Source organism: Glandiceps talaboti, chromosome 20, assembly GCF_964340395.1.
Source record: "Glandiceps talaboti chromosome 20, keGlaTala1.1, whole genome shotgun sequence".
Taxonomy (NCBI): Eukaryota; Metazoa; Hemichordata; class Enteropneusta; family Spengelidae; genus Glandiceps; species Glandiceps talaboti.
In genome coordinates, this window is record NC_135568.1 from 20,467,954 (window position 1) to 20,491,656 (window position 23,703).

At 36.5% G+C, this 23,703-nt stretch overlaps 1 protein-coding gene across 2 annotated transcripts in view; it reads right to left on the minus strand.

The window, feature by feature from the left end:
• Window positions 1-23,680, minus strand: part of LOC144451034 (caspase-10-like) — a 49,620-nt gene extending 25,940 nt beyond the window's left edge. Inside the window, exons 1-4 of one of the 2 annotated variants that reach the window (XM_078141793.1) lie at window positions 23,544-23,680; window positions 13,287-13,640; window positions 1,567-1,802; window positions 19-411 (exon numbers count right to left, since the gene is read on the minus strand). In XM_078141793.1, coding sequence (XP_077997919.1) covers window positions 19-411; window positions 1,567-1,802; window positions 13,287-13,627 — 970 coding nt within the window. In that variant the 5' untranslated portion in view covers window positions 13,628-13,640; window positions 23,544-23,680. Of the gene's footprint in view, window positions 1-18; window positions 412-1,566; window positions 1,803-13,286; window positions 13,644-23,543 lie in introns of both variants that reach the window. The other variant, XM_078141794.1, reaches the window with a different exon arrangement.
• Between the last annotated feature and the right edge of the window lie 23 nt (window positions 23,681-23,703).

Genomic DNA, 23,703 nt, shown 5'->3' on the forward strand with positions numbered 1-23,703 from the left:
TCACAAATAATTTATTACCAAATCTGGGAGGAAATAACCTGGCATCTGGTTGGGCAGGTAGCACTCCAACATATTTTTTGCCCTGTTGTAATTGGCTGGCATGTGGTTCAGCAGGTGTTCCCCCAACATATGCACCGTATGCTTGAATATTGTCTGTGGGCTGCATAAATTGTGCTGACATCACAGGTTGTGTGAAGTCTCCAGGGGTCATTAACACATGTTGTCTTCCTGCACTGTTCAGCCTTTGTGTAACTTCATAGGCTGGTTGTGGTGGTGGTAAATAGGCATTTCTATCAAGCTGCACTTGGTATGGATAATGTGTGTCAGCACCACTAGGAACAACTTGATGCTGGTCAACTATCGGATACTGTACTTTTGTCTCCATATGATTGGATAAGGAGCTGTAGGTATCTGTAACATTTTAAAATGAGTAAATGAGTAGAATAGAAATTGACTTCATTAGATTTAGTTAACTCAGATAAATTAAATTACTTTGAAGCTTTTGTCAGAATCACTCAGATACAATCAGTGTAGTGATGTTTAGATTATAAGATTCAAATCATTTGTCAGAATCACTCAGATACAATCAGTGTAGTGATGTTTAGATTATAAGATTCAAATCATTTGTCAGAATCACTCAGATACAATCAGTGTAGTGATGTTTAGATTATAAGATTCAAATCATTTGTCAGAATCACTCAGATACAATCAGTGTAGTGATGTTTAGATTATAAGATTCAAATCATTTGTCAGAATCACTCAGATACAATCAGTGTAGTGATGTTTAGATTATAAGATTCAAATCATTTGTCAGAATCACTCAGATACAATCAGTGTAGTGATGTTTAGATTATAAGATTCAAATCATTTGTCAGAATCACTCAGATACAATCAGTGTAGTGATGTTTAGATTATAAGATTCAAATCATTTGTCAGAATCACTCAGATACAATCAGTGTAGTGATGTTAGATTATAAGATTCAAATCATTTGTCAGAATCACTCAAATCTAGGTGAGAAAAACAATTGTCTGGCAGAGTTACAGAAAAGTTGTTCTAGATCTAAAGAATGACCCCATGTAATCATTGTTAAGATACCACTATTGTGATGACCAGGGACTGAAACATGGCCCTTTAAGCCATTTGGTTAAGTGACACTCAAGTGTACCCACCTGACAATAGACGTTTGTAAATTGGTGCAAGGTTGTAACCACATTTGTGGTTGGGATGAATGGTTTTCTTGAATTTCAACAGTCTCTCTTGTTTAAAATCCATAAGTTATTATAATCATTATGAAATATCTTTATTGAGAGTAAAACTCATATTAAAATGTTATAAACAACGCAGAGCATTGAAGCGTCAGCTTCTTTCCATTGAGGCCCTCATATAAATAAAGTAACTGCTTGGCAGAAAAATTGTCTCTGTAATTGTCTTTGAAGTGTTTGAAAGTTTTAGCCTGCTTTACATGTTCAGGCAACAAATTTAGAAAACAAACATCTCTGTTCATTTTGCTAGCAAAACTACAAAACACATTTGAATGCATAATCATGTTTAACTTATCATTTTACCTTTATATTGTTGTATTTGATTTGATAATTCTTCATTTCCAAGGAGCTCTATCATCTCTTCCAGAAAATCCACATTATCTTCACTTATGTGGTCTCTTTGTTCCAGATAAGACAAAAGTGAGGGTGCATCATCTATGTCCTCCAAAACACTTTTATTCATAAATGGTTGACAGTAGAATTTCATTGAATCTAGATCATCATTGGTTAAATTATCACACACAGAAATAAGGAGTAACCTGTCAACCAATCAGAACAATTATTAGATGATCACCTGACAGATCAATAACTAATCAAATCAGTGATACATGATGACATCAGTCTATCAGCCAATCACATCAGTGATATCACATGACAGATCACTTATAGTCTCTAAACCAATCATTAAGCATTAAATGATCCCCTGACAGATTAGTGATACAATTAAACTCATTCACACCTTTTGTGTAGTATTTCAGTTTTATTGCACTATGACATTCGCAGAAAAAGAAATATTACTGTATTTACTCATGTTAGCCCCCTCACACAGGCAAGTGCCCAGTGCTTTTGTTTAGACAGTGTCTATTTTTTGAAAAGTTGCAGTTTACTGCCCACCCACCCTCCTGACCTTCTATTTCACCAAAAAAGACTGGCAAACCCACAATAACGGATCAATTGTTTACAGTATCGATCATGGGTACTTGAATGTGTTTAGGTACCTTACCCATTAAAGTGTACATGCAAAGGTACATACTTTTTTTCTTAAATATGTTTATTTTGCCATAAAAATAAAGGAAATCGGGTTTGTAATAGTACAATATAATTCTAACACGAGAAATTGTGCGAAAAATGAGGCACTCTTGGCTCAGCCACAGAGCACCTTCAGGTAAGTACCTCTCATTTGCATATGGATAGGACAGGATTTGGAACTTTATGACGTCAATGCAGGAACACAAACGCATTCGTCAGTGTATCTTTACATGTAAACTTTAGCCATTATGGTCGAACCAGAAGGTCAACTTCAAAACCCGTTTTCGCCAGAACCCGACGTTGAATATTGATCAGATTCTTCAAGCGTACAGCAATACACTCCAGCATTAACATCTGATGGTGTGATTTAGCCAAATTCATTCGAACCGACCGCTAGCAGTAACGATAGTTCCTCTGGTAGTGAATGAGTGAGGAAGGTGTGGTCCGAACCACAGAGACTGAATGACACTGCTTTATAAGTTTTTTTCAGATGTAAATTTCACAGACAAATGTCGTCATGGCTAGTACACATTATATGTAATAGTATACCTGTGTTTAAATATCCACCATGCAAGTTTAGTGCTTGTTTTCTGACTATGCCTTGCTGTCTTATAAGTTATACCGCGTATGTCCTAGTGAAGCCGTGTTGTTTACATAAAGTGAATGCTGTTATCAGCGTCCTTTGTTGACATAACTATTCAATGGGTGGAAAACAGCTCCTGCAGACAATGTAATCGAAACTAAAATTATGTAATATTTCCATACCCATCAAACATACAGAGATCGAATGAGAATGGCTTCAAGAGTTCCCCATAATATTCTCTAGCTCAAGTTGTTCAAATGTAGCATGTGTCGCAACAGTACATTCAATCTATGACCATTCAACCTCTTCGCGAAAGTAGACCCACAAATTCGTTAGAGCAGAACGTTTTGTTGGATAACCGTCCCTCTTGAAAGCTATGTGTACACGTACTTTATTTCATTTTTTACTGCGTTCATTACCGCCATCCACACAGTGACATGAAGTGGTTTCATCTTCTTTCAAAGCACGGCCCATGTTCACTGAAGCCGGCCATACTGTGGTGTATTGTGTACTGTCTCTGACCATTTTTGTTTGAGTTTTTTATGGATAGACATGTCTTACGTTGTGGAAGTTATTTGACCTGGGAGCGTGAAGCTTAGTGCTGACTGTACTTTGCTGTGTCCATCCACTTTTGACATGTGATTGGCATGACACAGTAATTGTTCATGTAGACAAAACAATGGAAACAAAAATAGCAACATTATAATGAGCGTTGCGTCTTTTTACTTTGATATGATTCCGACGATGTATGTGATGTATCACAATGAAAACGATCAACTCCCAGCAACATGGAAATCAAAACATACAATCGGACTACGCATTGTTTAAAAACAAATGCTATCGTAATGAAAATATTTTATGAAGCTATTGCGTTCTTGAAAACATCATTTCAAATTATTTTATTTGTCTTCCTTTTTTCGCTTTGATCATGGCTACACCGGTGGCGTGGAGAACCCCGGCCCCGGTAACATTTACCGACTTTCACTGTATGGCGTCACTGTCCAGTTTTTACATGATTTCAACTGCCTTCACCCATTATTACCTACTCAGTTATATCACTCGGAAATGTGTGTAGGGTGATGTTTCACTGCGGGTGCTGCCGACAAAACACCAATGAACCATTGTTGTCGGAAGACTAAACTGGTACACCACAATATGTACAGTTACAGATAATACTATATGGCAAGCGTAATTAGTAATTCATAAGTAAACATTACACAAAGGCTTAGAAGGCTTTTGTAACACGTGGGACCTTGACACCTTTCGTGAGCTGGTTGAGGTGCCGAAGTTAGTCGAAGCACATTGTAATTCCTTACTATATGGTCTGCCTGACGTTCACTTACAGCGCTTACAACGTGCCCAAAATACGGTAGCTAGGATTATTACGCGCACCAGGAAATTCGAACACATAACCCCTATTCTAAAACAACTTCATTGGCTTCCAGTATCTCATCGTATTGTTTTCAAACTTCTGCTCTTCACTTATAAAGTCCTAAATGGAATATCTCCACAATATCTCAAGAACTTAATTACACCTCGTTCTTCATTACGCACTCTTCGTTCATCGGATAAATGCCTTCTGCATACACCCAAATGGAATCTGGTTTCCTATGGTCGCCGTTCCTTCTCTTCAGCAGCTCCTGAACTTTGGAACTCTCTACCCCTGGACATTAAAACCTCTCCCAATGTTAACATTTTCAAAAGACGCTTGAAAACCCACATATTTCAGAGAGCTTTTTCATCTCCTTTCTAACTCTAAGCGCCACTGAACATTGTTTTCTTTGGATATTTGGCGCTATATAAATTTATTAGATAGATATTAGATAGATAGATAGGGGATTAAGGGGGCAAGTATTTTTGCGACTTTCTTGCCAATGCGCGCAATATTTAGAGGTATGAATGCAATTTCATTTATTTTTATGGCAAAATAAACATAATTACGAAAAAAAGTATGTACCTTTGCATGTACACTTTAAATAAAAGTGGATGAGATAATGGTGAATGTATGAGCTAGATAAAAGAAGGATGTAAATGCTATTATGGTGAATACAAGATTTTTGTGTGTTCATGTATTGTTTCATGTCATTATATCTCACAGGACACGATGTTCACGCTCATTTCTTGTGTTTTCATGCCACTAAAAATGAATTCACACAACCTTTCATCGACCTTTGCCTGCAGTGCACATACCTCAGAAGACTGCTTAACAGACTTAGTGTCTGTTGCATTCCAGATTTGTTTGAACAAAATATTGCTAAATCACACAATTTCAAACTAAAATGTTTTGTATTTTATTGCAAAACAATTGATATCATTGATGCGCTTACAATGTATTCTCTATGGTAAAATTTGTAGTCGTCAGCTGTTGGAACGAACTGCCAAATCTTCAAATGCAAGGTTACATGGACATCCTAATTTGCATACATCTATCCTCCATATAACGACTGTTACACTTTGAATGGCTGCTCACGGGCCTTATTTTTCGGTATTTTCAACTCGCTGTAACTTTCACTTGAGTCCTCCATTTTAGATACTGAAAACGCCTAAACCTCAACTGTTATCTCTTCTTTTGTGCCAGCAAAATAAATTTTGGCATTACATTTGGGAATACCGATTTTCCGACGAATTCGGGACGCATACTTGAGACCTTGAAATTTCGACCCGGTTTTCGCTCGAGTCATAGTTTCCTCAATACGGACAGGAAAGTTTACAAATTTTACAAAAAGGTGGATTTTTATGTGTTTTAAATAACCATGGCAAGTAAATTTAGTAGGATCATTGTGTAACGGTTCAAGAATTTTCGGTAGAAAACGACTGATATGACCTGGAAGTTGAAGCTGGCTTCGTCTGACCGGGCAATTTTCCACAACCAGCAGCAAGCAATGTGGGAGTTCTTGGTACTCACTAAAATCACACTTCAGACCCACTATAAAAATCTGATGTTTTCAGATAACATGTAACTTGTGATTAATTCTATATTGTCATGCAATTTGGAGTGACAGTGAACTCGAATGAAGACAACTTGCGTAAGCAAGGCATGCCTAGGCCATAAGGCGTGCGCAGTACGTACAGTGAATCGACCAAACTTTGTTTATTGGCCGACAGTTTACATGTAAACACAGATAACTAGTGTTAGTTATCTGTGATGTAAATGACATGAACATGTCTTGCCAATTCCAAAATGCAAATATTTGGCAAGTGAAAATAATTAAAATAATTAATTTGGCTTCAGACTTTGCATTATGTTTTGCGTATCTTTCCCCGTTTTACATGTAAATCTGAAAAGGTTCTCTCTAGTCATGTCAGTGATCATACCGGGGCTGCTTTGAGTACGAGCGAGGTGAAACATGTTGAGGCATTTTGTTGAGAATTATAAATATTGCGAAATGTCAAGTACAAGGTTTAAATACAATTGAATGATGAAAAAAAAATTGGCCGAGTCTGCTGACAGGTGCCGGTCACAAGACACTCCGTAAATTTAAATATTAGACGATGTTATGTCTACTACAAGTTGAATGTTGTTGACAAATAAGCTTATGGACAGTGTTTTGGTAATTTGTTAGAAAATTGAAATTCGAATTGCCTCAAAATTGTTTTAGATCCATAGTTTATTTCATTCATTATTAAAGTTTTCCAGGGTTAAAGCTGCAAGACACTGGAATTATTTATATAGCCAACCTAAAAAATCCTCTGAGTGTGTGTGTGTGTGTGTGTGTGTGTGTGTGTGTGTGTGTGTGTGGGCGGCACATTTCCCAGTCATTTTTTTTTCTGAGATTTTGTGTAATTTTCATAACAGTAAATTTTTTTATAAAATGGTGACTATGGTATAAAAGTACAATACTTTACCAACTTTCTGTGTAAAATGTGTTTTATAGTGAGACATCATATGAAACCACTAACCACTTTATTACACCACTACCAAATTAAAAACTAAACAAGTCATTGAGAATGACATACTCCCCGCTATGATTGGGTTTTAAGGAATTATCACTACTTTGATCACGCAACAACACTTGTGAACCTAAATCAAACAGACTTAGATATGTTGTGTCTGCTTGTTGGACATGGAACATGCCTACAACAATAAAGGATTGGTCGGGTATGGGGGATCATATCACGATGAAAATGGATATGAACATGTATGTCATAGAACACTGTCCTAATACCAACTTTGAATGTGATCTGTTCGCGCATGTCTGAGTTATGGCTTTGGACATAGAAAAATCGCAAACAAAATGGCTGCCAGGCGACCATATTGGATCGTATCACAACAACAATGAATTTGCACATGTATGTCATAGAACACTGTCCTAATACCAACTTTGAATGAGATCTGTTCAAGCATGTCTGAGTTATGGCTTTGGACATGGAAAATTCACAAACAAAATGGCTGCCAGGCAGCCATATTGGATCGTATCACGACGAAAATGGATATACACATGTATGTCATAGAACACTGTCCTAATACCAACTTTGAATGAGATCTTTTCAAGCATGTCTGAGTTATCGCTTTGGACATGGAAAATTCACAAACAAAATGGCTGCCAGGCGGCAATATTGGATCGTATCACAACAACAATGAATACACACATGTATGTCATAGAACACTGTCCTAATACCAACTTTGAATGAGATCTGTTCAAGCATGTCTGAGTTATGGCTTTGGACATAGGAAAATCTCAAACAAAATGGCTGCTAGGCGGCCATATTGGATCGTATCACAATAACAATGAATATTCACATGTATGTCATAGAACACTGTCCTAATACCAACTTTGAATGAGATCTGTTCAAGCATGTCTGAGTTATGGCTTTGGACATGGAAAATTTGCAAACAAAATGGCTGCCAGGCAGCCATATTGGATCGTATCATGACAACAATGAATATGCACATATATGCCATAGAACACTGTCCTAATACCAACTTTGAATGAGATCTGTTCAAGCATGTTTGAGTTATGGCTTTAGACAGGGAAAATTTGCAAACAAAATGGCTGCTAGGCGGCCATATTGGATCGTATCATGAAACAAATTGACGTGCATATGTATGCCATTGTATGTTGCCCCTGTACCAAGTTTGAAAAAAATCGGTCCAGGCATGGCCAAGAAACGGCTACGGACGGACGGACGGACGGACCCACCTCGTCTGATGTACAATAAATGAATCACAAAATCAACCTCTTGAATGCTGCGAAAACATGGTTTTATCATTCACCAACACCTAAACAGAAGTTCCTGAATTTGTTGGGTCATATCACAACTATAAATGATGGTACGTACGTGACGAACGCACATGTCAACCAATTTCTTGCGACTAGGATGATAAGCGTACAGCCCAAGCAAGCCATGTACACAATGTAGACATTACCTCATGATTTAATACTTGTACCTGCAACTCTCGGTTTTTAAAACGTCCGGATCTGACATAGCTTTACGTTTTAGGGTTACCTAATTCTAGACGGGTTAGCTGTTTAGACATGAGGAGATTCATCGTACCCAAATATAAACAACACTGCACACCACTACGTAGGTAACGCCATGTGATCTTGTCAACGAAAGTTAACGAAGTGGGTGCGTGATAAGAGCCGATCACTCAATCGTAGTGGCAACTTTTAAAGGACCTTCACGATAATTGATTTCAATAGACTATGTGGAGAGGACGTTGCCAAAATCCACCTACGCGAAGGTTCTAAGTTAGGCCAGGTTGGGGTATAACATGAAACTAATATGAATGTAAATCCGGAAATTACCGATGGGATGTCTAAACTTGGACTAAATCATCGTAGATAGCGTGGTATTGCAAACGTTTATTTCGGCACTAGTAACAGGTTGATCGTTCGACTGATGTTGATTCAATCCTTCTATTAACGTGAAAATGAAAAGTTCAATCGCCTGAAATAATTATTCAGTAATAGTTTAGTGATTCCAAACAGATTTATAGATGTTTTCACGTGATAGTTGAAACATGCACGTGAAAGCCGCCACCACATCAACGTGTTCATCACTGGTGTGGTGTGATGTCACAGTCAAAATCAACTCGTATAAATTACGAAATGTGCGAATATAAACGACTCGACAGAAACAACTTGAAGGCTAAAAAGCATGAGAACTGGTAAATACAATTACCAGTTGAAACTGTGTTTTGCAGAGACAGCAAAATGTTTTACAAGTTGAATTGCAATTAGAGTGTTGTGTTTATCAATGTCATGGTATATGATATAAACATACATGTAGAACAGGTCGTTCATTTTCCCATTTCGCATTAAGACATTTCGTTTTGAGGGGGAGGGGAGGTTTAAACTAAAACGAAGAAATTACGTTTCTTGTGCGTCAGTTTTAAAATGACACGGCCCCTTACTTGGTGGTAAAATGTCAATCATTCAGAATGTTTAATTTCTTTCATTTTTTTGTGCTCTTAATTATTATAATTATATTAATTATTATTCCAGCCCAGAAGTGCTGTGTTTTTTATAAGTCTGTTTCGTTGAATGCGCATTTGCAACATTTACAGTAAATATCAGACATAGTTTTGTCCTCAACAAAAATAGGGTATGTGGTTTACCGCCCATACTAGAGTTTAGGGTTTGGGCAAGTTAAATCCACCCACGGCACTAACGCGAGTAAGTACATTACATTTAACTAACATATATTTATACAGAGAGTGAATTATTATTGTCAATGAGTGGTTTGTGAAAAAAAGACAAAACTATAGTTAACAAGACATTGAGAATGACATAGTCCCCGCTATGATTGGGTTTTAAGGAACTGGCAGTTTATATTGTCATTTTCTCGATATCACTACTCTGATCATGCAACAACACTTGTGAACCTAAGATATAGATATATTGTGTGACCTGCTCGTTGGACATGGAACATGCCTACTCATGTTGTGTCTCCTCGTTGGACATGGGACATGCCTACTCTTCAAGATGATGTGATGGAATAAACCATTCAACAATAAAGGATGGGTTGGGTATGGAGGGGGGGGGGGGGACCTGTTCAAGCATGTCTGAGGTATGGCTTTGGACATGGAAAATTCACAAACAAAATGCCGCCAGGCAGGATCGTATTGGATCGTATCATGAAACAAATTGACATGCATATGTATGCCATTGTATGTTGCCCCTGTATGTTGTATGTTGCACATGTCAACCAATTTCTTGCGACTAGATTGATAAGCCCAAAGCCCAAGCAAGGAATTACACTTATTGTAGAGATTACCGCATTTACTTGTACCTGCAACTCTCGATTTTTAAAACGTCCGACATAGCTTTACATTTTAGGATTATCTAATGCCAAATTCTAGACGGGTTAGCTGTTTAGACATGAGGAGATTCATCATCACAAATATAAACAACACTGCACTCCACTACATAGGTAACACGACATGTGATCTTAGCATCAAAAGTTAACGAAGTGGGTACATGAGAAGCTGATCGTTCGATTGTATTGGCGACTTTTTACAGGACCTTCACGATAATTGATTTGAATAGACTATGTAGAGAAGATGTTGCCAAAATCCACCTACGCAGCGTGGCCGTGGTATTGCGAACGTTTATTTCAGCACTCACAACAAGTTGATCATTCGACTGATGTTGATTCAATCCTTCTATTAACGTGTAAACCAAAAAGTTTGATTGCCTGAAATAATTATTCTGCAATAGTTTAGTAATTCAAAACAAATTTGTAGATGTTTTCAACTGATAGTTAAAACGTGGAAGTAACAGGCATGTGAAAGCCGTGGTCACCGTCAATGTGTTCATCACTGTCGTGGTGCCAGTCAAAATCAACATGTTTAAATTACGGAAACATGCAAATAAAAACCACTCGACAGAAACAACTTGAAGGCTAAAAAGCATGAGAACTGGTAAATACAATTTCTAGTTGGAGTTATGATTTGCAGAGACAGAAAAATGTTGTAAAACTTTTACAATTTTGAATTGCAATTAGAGTTTGTTGTGTTTATCGATGTCATGGAATATGATATGCACATACATGTAAGACAGGTCGTCCATTTTCCCAAACATACATGTAGGACAGGTCGTCCAATTTCCCATTTTCCCATTGGTTTCAATCAATAAAATGGTGTCTTTCGAAATACTTCCCACACAAGACCTTTCTATGTTACAGTACATGTCAGCAAATGTATACTTTAATCACTAGCAAAATAGTGTGTGCTGTGTGTGTACATGTACATGTAACATCAGTATTTATCAAATTCATATCTCGTATCCCTGGTAAAAATTGGCAGATATATACCACACAATAACTGAAGAGCTGCAGTCCATGCATGATGACCTAAAATCAAAATCACTTGCATACTGGCAACCAATCACATAGCAAGTCTTCTTGCATACTCAGGCAACCAATCACATAGCAAGACTACTTGTATACTGGCAATCAATCACATAGCAAGACTACTTGATACTGGCAACAAAAGCTGTGAGAAGTACCTAATTTCAAATGAAAATATTGTGAACTATAAACTTTTTATTGTTCAAGTCACAATGAATTACTTTTTGTAAAATGATGGACTATGGGGCCTTATATTTGAAAATAGAATGGGTTAAGAGGTCTTTTAGTTGAAAGTATAATGGGCTAAGAGGTCTTTTAGTTGAAAGTGTAATGGGTTAAGAGGTCTTATAGTTGAAAGTATAATGGGTTAAAGAGGTCTTTTAGTTGAAAGTATAATGGGTTAAAGAGGTCTTTTAGTTGAAAGTATAATGGGCTAAGAGGTCTTATAGTTGAAAGTAGAATGGTTAAGAGGTCTTTTAGTTGAAAGTGTAATGAGTTAAGAGGTCTTAGTTGAAAGTATAATGGGTTAAGAGGTCTTTTAGTTGAAAATGTAATGGGTTGAGGTCTTTTAGTTGAAAGTGTAATGAGTTAGAGGTCTTTTAGTTGAAAGTGTAATGGGCGAAGAGGTCTTTTAGTTGAAAGTAGAATGGGTTAGAGGTCTTTTAGTTGAAAGTAGAATGGGTTAGAGGTCTTTCAATTGCTGAAAGTATAATGGGTTAGAGGTCTTTTAGTTGCTGAAAGTATAATGGGTTAGAGGTCTTTTAGTTGAAAGTGTAATGGGTTAAGAGGTCTCATAGTTGAAAGTGTAATGGGTTAAGAGGTCTTATAGTTGCTGAAAGTATAATGGGTTAAGAGGTCTTTTAGTTGAAAGTGTAATGAGTTAAGAGGTCTTTTAGTTGAAAGTATAATGAGTTAAGAGGTCTTTTAGTTGAAAGTATAATGAGTTAAGAGGTCTTTTAGTTGCTGAAAGTATAATGGGTTAGGTCTTTTAGTTGAAAGTATAATGAGTTAAGAGGTCTTTTAGTTGAAAGTGTAATGAGTTAAGAGGTCTTTTAGTTGAAAGTATAATGCGTTAAGAGGTCTTTTAGTTGAAAGTGTAATGAGTTAAGAGGTCTTTTAGTTGAAAGTATAATGAGTTAAGAGGTCTTTTAGTTGCTGAAAGTATAATGGGTTAAGAGGTCTCATAGTTGCTGAAAGTATAATGGGTTAAGAGGTCTTTTAGTTGAAAGTGTAATGAGTTAAGAGGTCTTTTAGTTGAAAGTATAATGAGTTAAGAGGTCTTTTAGTTGAAAGTGTAATGAGTTAAGAGGTCTTTTAGTTGAAAGTATAATGGGTTAAGAGGTCTTTTAGTTGCTGAAAGTATAATGGGTTAAGAGGTCTTTTAGTTGAAAGTATAATGGGTTAAGAGGTCTTTTAGTTGCTGAAAGTATAATGCGTTAGATGTCTTTTAGTTGAAAGTATAATGGGTTAAGAGGTCTTTTAGTTGCTGAAAGTATAATGCGTTAGAGGTCTTTTAGTTGAAAGTATAATGGGTTAAGAGGTCTTTTAGTTGCTGAAAGTATAATGGGTTAGAGGTCTTTTAGTAAAAAGTATAATGGGTTAAGAGGTCTTTCAGTTGCTGAAAGTATAATGGGTTAAGAGGTCTTTTAGTTGAAAGTGTAATGAGTTAAGAGGTCTTTTAGTTGCTGAAAGTATAATGGGTTAGAGGTCTTTTAGTTGAAAGTATAATGGGTTAAGAGGTCTTTTAGTTGCTGAAAGTATAATGCGTTAGATGTCTTTTAGTTGCTGAAAGTATAATGGGTTAGAGGTCTTTTAGTAAAAAGTATAATGGGTTAAGAGGTCTTTTAGTTGCTGAAAGTATAATGGGTTAAGAGGTCTTTTAGTTGAAAGTGTAATGAGTTAAGAGGTCTTTTAGTTGCTGAAAGTATAATGGGTTAGAGGTCTTTTAGTTGAAAGTATAATGGGTTAAGAGGTCTTTTAGTTGCTGAAAGTATAATGGGTTAGAGGTCTTTTAGTTGAAAGTATGATGGAATAAAAGATAATGATTTTAAAATTATTGATTGATTTAAGAAGTCTTTCTTGTTGCAAAATGTCATTGATTTAATTTGATACTTACCTGAAGTTATTAAATTTTGGACCTGGTCTGTGCTGTTGCTTTAGTAAGGCCTGTATTTCTTTTGTATTACCAATGCCTAGTTTTTTTATAAGATCCACCCTATGAATTCTGTTTAACAAGTCTGCTAGAAAGAGTAGTTTGTCTCCTGGACCAAGATATCCCTTATACTCCAGTTCTTGAAATATATCCCTTGGTTTCTGGGCAGTCTCCAGTTTGCCAGTAGCAATCAAATCTCGACACAGAAACTTTAAAGAATTGAGATCTCGAGACATGAGATTATCATCCACATTCTTAAGGATCTTTCTATAACTAAGATCAACCCTGGCATCTGTACAGTACATGGTGAAGTGATGTCTGCTGACAAAACAGAAATAAATGCTGTTTGTAAATACACAGTGTATCACTGTATGTCAATACAGGGTACACAAATAGGGCAAACCCTCTTTTTTCATCTAACACCCTAAAATGATGGGGTTAAGTCAGGTAGTTATAATGGTGTGTGTGTGTGTGTGTGTGTGTGTGTGTGTGTGTGTGTTGTCATGTTTTGATGTGTACCACATTCCATCGGAAGCGGAACTTACTTACTTGCATGCTGGGAATGTAAAATGAGCAGCAAATAAAGTATATATTTATGTTTGTCTGATGAAGTTAAATCTTGTGTGAGTCTAGTTTAATCTGAGCCAATAAGGCGGATTTACAGTGGCAACGAGGATCAATATCTACACGTTACATGTGTGAACTTTCCACCACGAGTGATTTACACAAGAATGTCATCTCGACCTTTGACTGTGCTGGAGACACTGCAACGGTAGGTCAATGTTGGAAAAGATGGTTGACGTCATTCAAACTTTTTGCAGACGCCAAAGGTTTGATATTAGACCCTGCTAAGCCATCTATTACAAGACAGAAGCGAGCACAGTTGCTGCACTTAGCTGGACCCGATGTACAGGACATTTTCAGCACATTACCTGACACAGGTACACCAAATGATTATCAGAATGCTGTCGATGCTTTGAACTCTCATCTTGTACTGGTAGTTAACTCAGCCTATGCAAGGCAAAAGTTCAGATTCCTCACCCAAGCGAAAATTGATGCATTCAATGAATTGAATCAATGAATGGCTGATGCCACAACACTAGCGTACCTTAACAAGTCAGACCTGGCTGGATTGGTTGCCTTACTTCTACAGGAACGATCAGATGGTAGTCTGAGACCAGTGTGTTACACCAGCAGATTGCTTCAATTTGCTTACTGATCACAAGTCATTAGAGACGATCTATGGGAGTCGTTCAAAGCCTAGTGCTAGAATTGAAAGGTGGGTTCTGCGCATGCAGCCGTATGACTTCAATGTGATACACATACCTGGCAAGCAGATGATAGCAGATCCATTATCATGACTTCTGAAACCTGGTGGTAAATTAGAACGCCATGACCATGGTGCTGATGACTACATGAGATTTGTGGCAGTATGTGCAACACCACAAGCCTTGACAACACGCGGAGTAGAGGAAGCTTCAGCTCTTGATCCAGAATTTGCAGAGGTCAGAAGGGCAATCAATTCAGGTCATTTTGAAAACTGTAAACAATATCAACATGTGGCTGGTGAGTTGTGTATGATTGGTCAGTTGATATTGTGAGGGACTCGATTGTGTTACCTGATAAATTGAGGCAGCAAGCCCTAGCTTTAGCCCATGGAGGACATCTTGGTATTGTTGGTACCAAACAGAACTTGCACACTAAAGTTTGGTGGCCAGGCTATGATAATTTAAGGCCGCAGAACATTTTGTTCATTCACATTATGGATGTCAACTTGTAGCTAAACCAGATCCAGCTGAGCCTATTAGGTCAACGTTGTTACCAGACGGTCCTTGGCAAGACTTGGCTCTTTATTTGTTGGGACCACTCGCATCTGGTCATTCATTACTCGTGCTGGTAGACTATTACAGTCATACTAGAGGTGGATATAATGACATCTACCACAGCAGATAAGGTGATTGACTGTTTAGATGAACATCTTGGTCGTCATGGTATTCCCATGACGTTTCGGTCTGACAATGGACCCCAGTTTAAAGCTGAAGACTACATGAAGTTTTGTGAAGTCAATGGCATCAAAGTTATTAAGGTTACTCCAAAGTGGGCACAGGCCAATGGAGAGGTAGAACGCCAGAATTCCTCCCTATTGAAACAACTGCAAATAGCACAAGCTGAAAAGCAAGACTGGAGGAAAGAGATTCGAAAATATCTAGCATCATACAGGGCACTCACTCATCCTACAACTGGTCGCTGCCCTGCAGAATTGTTATTTGGTCGTAAACTACGTGGTAAACTACCAGACTTGTCAACGCATCATCACAATGACGCTGAAGTTCGAGACCATGACAATGAGCAGAAAGCCAAGTCTAAGATAACAGTTGATTTGGAGGATGGGGTACTGATTCACCAGGAGAAAATGAACAAGTTGACAACTAACTTCAATGACACTGCACACACTGTTGTGCATAGAGATGGTAACCAGATAACTGTTCAATCACCTGAAGGTGTTGGTTACTGTAGCGAAACACATCCCATGTGAAATTGTATGTAAATCCTGAGAATGATACAGCAGTGGAACCACCTGTAGAAGCACCAGTGGATGACCCTAGTAAATCTAATGTGCCACAAGCTGCATGTAGACCAACTCGCACAAGGGAGTTACCCTTGAAATATGATGACTTTATCATGGGATGATACTATTGTAAAGGGGCAGAATAATCCCCTAAATAACACACATATAGTTAATGTGTAGTCCACAACAGCCTGACAGTTATTCTTCAGCATTGAGTAATTTGACTTATCGCTCAGATTGTTAAGTCATGACTACATTTGTATGTTGTTTCTCCACTTCAGAATTAAAAGTTAAATAACTGTTAGAACTATTTACTGTTAAAAGTTAAATAACTGTTAGAACTATTTACTGTTAAAATTTAAATAACTGTTGGAACTATTTACTGTTAAAAGTTAAAGAACTGTTGGAACTATTTACTATTAAAAGTTGAATAACTGTTGGAACTATTTACTGTTAAAAGTTAAATAACTTGGAAATATTTACTGTTAAAATTTAAATAACTTGGTACTATTTACTGTTAAAATTTAAATAACTTGGTACTATTTACTGTTAAAAGTTAAAGTACTGTTGGAACTATTTACTGTTAAAAGTTAAATAACCATTAGAACTATTTACTGTTAAAAGTAAATAACTGTTGGAACTATTTACTGTTGAAAGTTAAATAACCGTTAGAACTATTTACTGTTAAAGGTTAGAACGCTGTTGAAACTATTTACTGTTAAAGGTTAAAACACTGTTAGAACTATTTACTGTTAAAAGTAAATAACTGTTGGAACTATTTACTGTTAAAAGTTAAATAACCGTTAGAACTATTTACTGTTAAAAGTAAATAACCGTTAGAACTATTTACTGTTAAAAGTAAATAACCGTTAGAACTATTTACTGTTAAAAGTTAAATAACCGTTAGAACTATTTACTGTTAAAAGTAAATAACCGTTAGAACTATTTACTGTTAAAAGTAAATAACTGTTGGAACTATTTACTGTTAAAAGTTAAATAACTGTTGGAACTATTTATTGTTAAAAGTTAAATAACCGTTAGAACTATTTACTGTTAAAATTTAAATAACTGTTAGAACTATGTACTGTTAAAGGTTAAAACACTGTTGGAACTATTTATTGTTAAAAGTTAAATAACTGTTGGAACTATTTACTGTTAAAAGTTAGATAACTGTTGGAACTATTTACTGTTAAAAGTTAGATAACTTGGAACTATTTACTGTTAAAAGTTAAATAACTGTTGGAACTATTTACTGTTAAACGTTGAATAACTGTTAGAACTATTTACTGTTAAAAGTTAAAGTACTGTTGGAACTATTTACTGTTAAAAGTTAAATAACCGTTAGAACTATTTACTGTTAAAAGTAAATAACTGTTGGAACTATTTACTGTTAAAAGTTAAATAACTGTTAGAACTATTTACTGTTAAAGGTTAAAACGCTGTTGAAACTATTTACTGTTAAAGGTTAAAACACTGTTAGAACTATTTACTGTTAAAAGTTAAATAACTGTTAGAACTATGTACTGTTAAAGGTTAAAACACTGTTAGAACTATGTACTGTTAAAGGTTAAAACACTGTTAGAACTATTTAATGTTCAAGGTTAAAACACTTGGAACTATGTACAGTTAAAAGTTAAATAACTGTTGGAACTATTTACTGTTGAAAGTTAAATAACTGTTGGAACTATTTACTGTTGAAAGTTAAATAACTGTTGGAACTATGTACTGTTAAAGGTTAAAACACTGTTAGAACTATTTACTGTTAAAGGATAAAACACTGTTAGAACTATTTATTGTTAAAAGTTAAATAACTTGGAACTATGTACTGTTAAAGGTTAAAACACTGTTAGAACTATTTACTGTTAAAGGTTAAAACACTGTTGGAACTATTTACTGTTAAAGGTTAAAACACTGTTAGAACTATTTACTGTTAAAGGTTAAAACACTGTTAGAACTATTTACTGTTAAAGGTTAAAACACTGTTGGAACTATTTACTGTTAAAGGTTAAAACACTGTTAGAACTATTTACTGTTAAAGGTTAAAACACTGTTAGAACTATTTACTGTTAAAAGTTACATAACTGTTAGAACTATTTACTGTTAAAGGTTAAAACACTGTTAGAACTATTTACTGTTAAAGGTTAAAACACTGTTAGAACTATTTACTGTTAAAAGTTAAATAACCGTTAGAACTATTTACTGTTAAAAGTTACATAACTGTTAGAACTATTTACTGTTAAAGGTTAAAACACTGTTAGAACTATTTACTGTTAAAAGTTAAATAACTGTTAGAACTATTTACTGTTAAAATTTAAATAACTGTTAGAACTATGTACTGTTAAAGGTTAAAACACTGTTGGAACTATTTATTGTTAAAAGTTAAATAACTGTTGGAACTATTTACTGTTAAAATTAAAATAACTGTTGGAACTATTTACTATTAAAAGTTAGATAATTGTTGAAAGCTAAAGAACTGTAAGTTGTTAATACACAGTCTTTCTGTTAGTCAACATGGGTTTATGGAAACCGTTCTATCCAAACATAGTTGAAACTTGAATACACAGATTTCCTTGCTAGTGCCATTAACAATCGTGGTCAAGTCAATGCTGTTTATACTGGTTTCTGCAAGGCACTTGGTCACAAACTACTTCTGTATAAATTAGAGCATTGTGGCTTTAACAGATCTTATCTAGCTAGCAGGCAGCAATGGGTCATCGTGGAAGGGCAATCCTCCCCTGGAATCCTATAACATCTGGTGTCCCCCAGGTGTCAACAAGGGAGGACTCTGTCCTCCTTCAAGAAGACCTTTCTCGTCTATATCATTGGTGTCTTGATTGGAAAATGGTACTAAATATTAGAAAATGCTTTATCATTTCGTTTACGAATAAGAAAAAGCCATTTCATTTTTACTTGGCAATATATACTTACCTACAATTTAAGCTATAAGGAGTATATCTCACCTATTGTCAACAAAGATTTTAGAATGTTGGGTTCAATAAAAAGAAGTTGTAATTATTTCTCTTGCATTTGTTCTCTTAAAACTCTGTGTTACCTATGTCAGAAATATTCTGGAATATGGCTCAATCGCTTTGTCTCCTTGGCAAAAGAAATCACAGGCTATCTTTGAAAGGATTCAGGAAAAATTCATCAAATTTTTTTGTTGTAAAACTGGGATAACTTTTAACCATCATAATAATGCACATTTATGCGATTTTTGTACTTAGTTTATATCATGGACACATATCAGTCAAAACTGGAACACATTCATACACACATGACAGAATTAAACCGACTTCCTTTGCCACCAACCCCACCTTCTAATTTTCATGTCTGTAATGACATGCTATATAGTATATCAATTTCTGAGTAACTCAGGATCACTGAGTAACACCGGATCAAAAAATCAAGAGTCAAACATTAAAAAGTTTATAACTTAAAACAGTGTAGAATATAGAATATATAAGGTAGTATATATATACACGTACAAGAGGTATCAGGAAGACGTTTCAGCAGTTTAACAACACCTTGATTGTCTATTGAATGCTGTTTGACGGTTTTTGATCGTGCGTTTAATTTGAAGTATGAAGTCAATGTCTCAGTAAGTTGTATCATTGACCCTACTCGTGTCTATGACGGTATGATATGAACATGGACCTATTATTGAGGACCAGGCCGGGATAAGGACGATGTCAGAACACTGAATCTGTAACTTCCTTTTCAATCTATTTCAAGTATTTGTTCATGATTTACTTTTCCTATGAAGACTAAAAGTTTATCGTGTAACGTAAGAGCATTACTTCCATGGTACGAGTTATTACAAAAGTCTATCTTACAAATACGTAACATAAAATCGACTTGGTGTACTTTGAACTAGTCCTGCTTGCAAACGGTGTACGGGGCGCGATACTGACAATGTCCCTAGACGATGTATGGGACTAGAATACTGACATATGTCCCCTCGCCTCAAGGGACAAGTCGAGTTCCAATTTTACTCCGTCTGCAAGCAGGACTAACTTTAAACATGAACGACATATTATGATCATACTAACTTGTCTTGTCTTGTCTTGTCCATTACTGTACAAAACGCCAGATGTGGCTATACACGTACAGTTCGTCATGCATCACACTTTCAATTTTTCCCTTATTCCACATTGAGATTGACTAGTGATTTAAAAACTGCCACATCTTTTGCTGCTTTTGTACTTGGTGGTAATGAGTTCCATAGAGGTATAGTACGTGGGTATAGTGAATAGTGATAACAATCTTTATTGGAGCGAATGGTATTGTAGTTTAACTTCTGTGTTTGACGGGTGTTGTGTTTGGTTTGGTTTTCTTGATGAAGGTGTTTTATATTTGTAGGGGTGATTCCGTGTGTTTCTTTGAAAATTGTGACGAGTCTTGACTTAGTTCTTCTATTCTGTAGTGATTCCCAGTCTAGAGTTTTTAGTATGGCTGTGATGCTTGTTGTGCGTCTGTAGTCATTGGTAACGAATCTGGCTGCTCTCCTTTGTACTTTTTCAAGTTGTTCCTGATGAGTTTTCTGGTATGGATCCCAGATTGTACTACAGTACTCAAGTCTGGGTCGAACTAGTGTTTTGTAGGCTATTTCCTTTGTGTTCCTGGAGCAGTTCCAAAGGTTCCTTTTGAGTAAACCAAGTATGCTGTTTGCTTTGTTTGTGGTTTGGTGAATGTGCTGGGCCCATGAAAGGTTGCTTGATAGTTGTATTCCTAGGTATGGATGATGTTCTACTTTCTGAAGGATGTTATTGTTCATGTGATACTGGTATGGAGTGAACTTTTTCTTGTGTGTTACGTGCATAATGAAACATTTTGATGTGTTGAACTTCATTTGCCATCTTTTTTCCCAGTTGCATAGGGAGTTTATATCATTTTGTAGTATTTCAGTATCAGCTGGAGTATTGATTTCTCTGTACACAATTAGGTCATCTGCAAACAGTCTTACATGTGAATTAACATAATCAGGTAAGTCGTTAATGTATGTGAGGAACAGTAGAGGGCCAAGCACGGTCCCCTGGGGAACACCGGAGATGACTGCTGTATGAGATGAAGACTGTCCGTCGATGACTACTCTTTGATGACGTTTGGTGAGGAAGTTTTCTATCCATAGCTTGGTACTGGTTCTTACTCCAAAATGGTCAACTTTAGCAAGTAGTCGTTGGTGGGGGACCATATCGAAGGCTTTGCTAAAATCCATTATACACAGGTCTACTTGCCCACGCTGGTCTAAGATTTTTGCAAGGTCATCAATCAAGCCTGTGAGTTGTGTTTCACATGAACGTCCACTTCTGAATCCGTGTTGTCTATCGCAGAGTATGGAGTACTTTTCGAAATGGTTCATTATGTTGCTATGTATAATATGTTCCAGTTGTTTACAAGCGATACTAGTGAGTGATACCGGTCTATAGTTACTTGGAAGAGATCTCTCCCCTTTCTTGTGGATTGGTGAAACATTTGCATTTAACCAGTCTTTTGGTAGGGTTCCTGTTGATATTGATTTCTGGTAGATTTTTTGTAATATGGGTGCAATACTTGTGGCGCATTCTTTGAGTATTCTTGCGGGTATGTTGTCCGGTCCTGATGCTTTGTTTACTTTCAGATTTTTGAGCAATTTTTCTATTCCTATAGTTGTGATTGTGATGTCTGGCATTTTTGGGATCTTGCTAATGCCTAAGTTTGGGATGCAGGTAAGATCTTCATTTGTGAAGACGGAGCAAAACTGATTATTTAGGATTTCAGCCTTTTCCTTTGCGCTAGATGCTATGCGGCCCATGCTGGACAGTGGCGAGACACCAATGACATCTCTGCGGAGCGCTTTGATGTAGTTCCAGAATGGTTTGGTGTTATCTGTCTGGAGGCTTTGACCAATGGTATTTATGTGTTCTTGTCGCAGTTTTCTCATCTGTTTGTCGTTTCGTCTTCTTAGTTCTTTGAATTTGTCCCATAATATAAAGTTTCCGGTCTTTCTTGCTTTGTCATATAGTTTGCGTTTTTTCCTGATATTTCTTTTAAGAGTAGAATTTATCCATGGTACGTTTGGTTTAGATGAAGTTATTTTTGAAGGTATATTGTCATTCATTGCTGTCTGAATTTTATCTGAGAACTGGTTCCAGAGTTCGTCTATATTCAACTGGTTTACTATGTCTTCAGTAAGGCTACTGTTAAGAGCATCGAGTTCATTTGACATCTTGTTAAAGTCGGCTTTATGATATAGGTACACTTTCCGTTTTGGTAACTTGACAATTTTTGGCTTGATAGAAGCATGTAAGACAACAATGTCATGGTCACTTATGCCAGGCTTTATCTGGATGCTGTTTACAAAAGTGGGGTTGTTGGTAAAACACAGGTCTAAGATACTATTTTCTCTGGTTGGTTCTAATACCATCTGTTGCAAATTATTGTTCATGGTGATGTCGATCATAGCTTTGCTGGGTCCAGGGTATCTACCACAGGGTTTGAATGAATTTGAGTGCCAATCAACATCTGGTAAGTTGAAGTCTCCTAGTATCCAGACTGATGCATTTTTTGGTATGACTTCTAATGAGTTTTCTAGAAGACGTACATACTCAGGACCTGTCTTCTGTGAGCGATAGAAAGCGCCTATGAACATTGGTGCAATACCGTTTACATGGATGCTAATCCATTTCATTTCACAGTCAACTTGATCGAGGTGATGTTCGTCTTGGGCAATGAGATTATTTTTAACTGCAACAAATACTCCTCCATGGTAATCATTATTTATTGTCCTGTCTTTGCGGAATACATTGAAGTTTGCAGGAAAGATTTCACCACTATTAATGTCACTATGAAGCCAAGATTCAGTTCCAACAACTATATCTGGGTCTTCTTCCTGTAGGAGGTACTGAAAACCAGCAAGTTTTGCGCGTACACTCTGGCAATTTACATTGATGATTTTGAGGGGATGTATTTTGGATTTTGCCTTACGAGGCTTTGGTTTATTTACTTTGGTCGTCTTTGTAGTTGTGGTTCTATTAGTTGGGCTAGATGTCTTGATTGGGTTTATATTGCTTAGATCTGATGGTAGACTGTCAATGGTATCATCTTCACTGATGTCAGATAATGTATCAAAGCTATTCATGGTTTCTATATCACACATATCAATGAAGTATGAAGAGTGAAAGTTCGGTAGGCCACAGTCACAGCAGAGCCAAGTATAGGATGGGTGTGCAGTAAGGGTGTTGTACACTTCATCATTCATACTGAGACAGTATTTATGAAACCAGTTGTCACATTGTTCACACTGGATGCATTCTTGTCCCCATCTGGCAGCGGATTTGCATATTTGGCATGGATATTTCAATTTATAAGACTTGGGTCCTGGGTGTGGGTTTATGTCCCCAGCAAGTAGCAATAACAGAGATAATCTTGTACTACGGTTAAGTTTGTGTATAGTAAAATATCTTAAATAACGATTACTATTTGTGACTTGTAGAGAGACATGGAACAGACTCACCGGATCTTTGTGCAAGGTGTCACCTGTTGGAGCGGTCCAGTGTTCAATCTCTATCTTGTGATAATGGCCTAGTTGTTGGTGGTTCACACTTAGTAGACGTACACCAATTAATAAAATGGTTGAGAGTAGTGTCGTATAATAACTAGTTTCAAAGACTTACCGTTAACCGTTATAGTATCGAACGTCTCCGATGGTGTGTCTAAAAGGCCATATTTAACAATTTTTGGGGCACACTGCGACGTTTCTACCATGGGGAATCCCCACTCGAATGACGTCAACTTCCGTGTTTCACTTTTGTATGGTCTCGGAAAGTTCGAGAG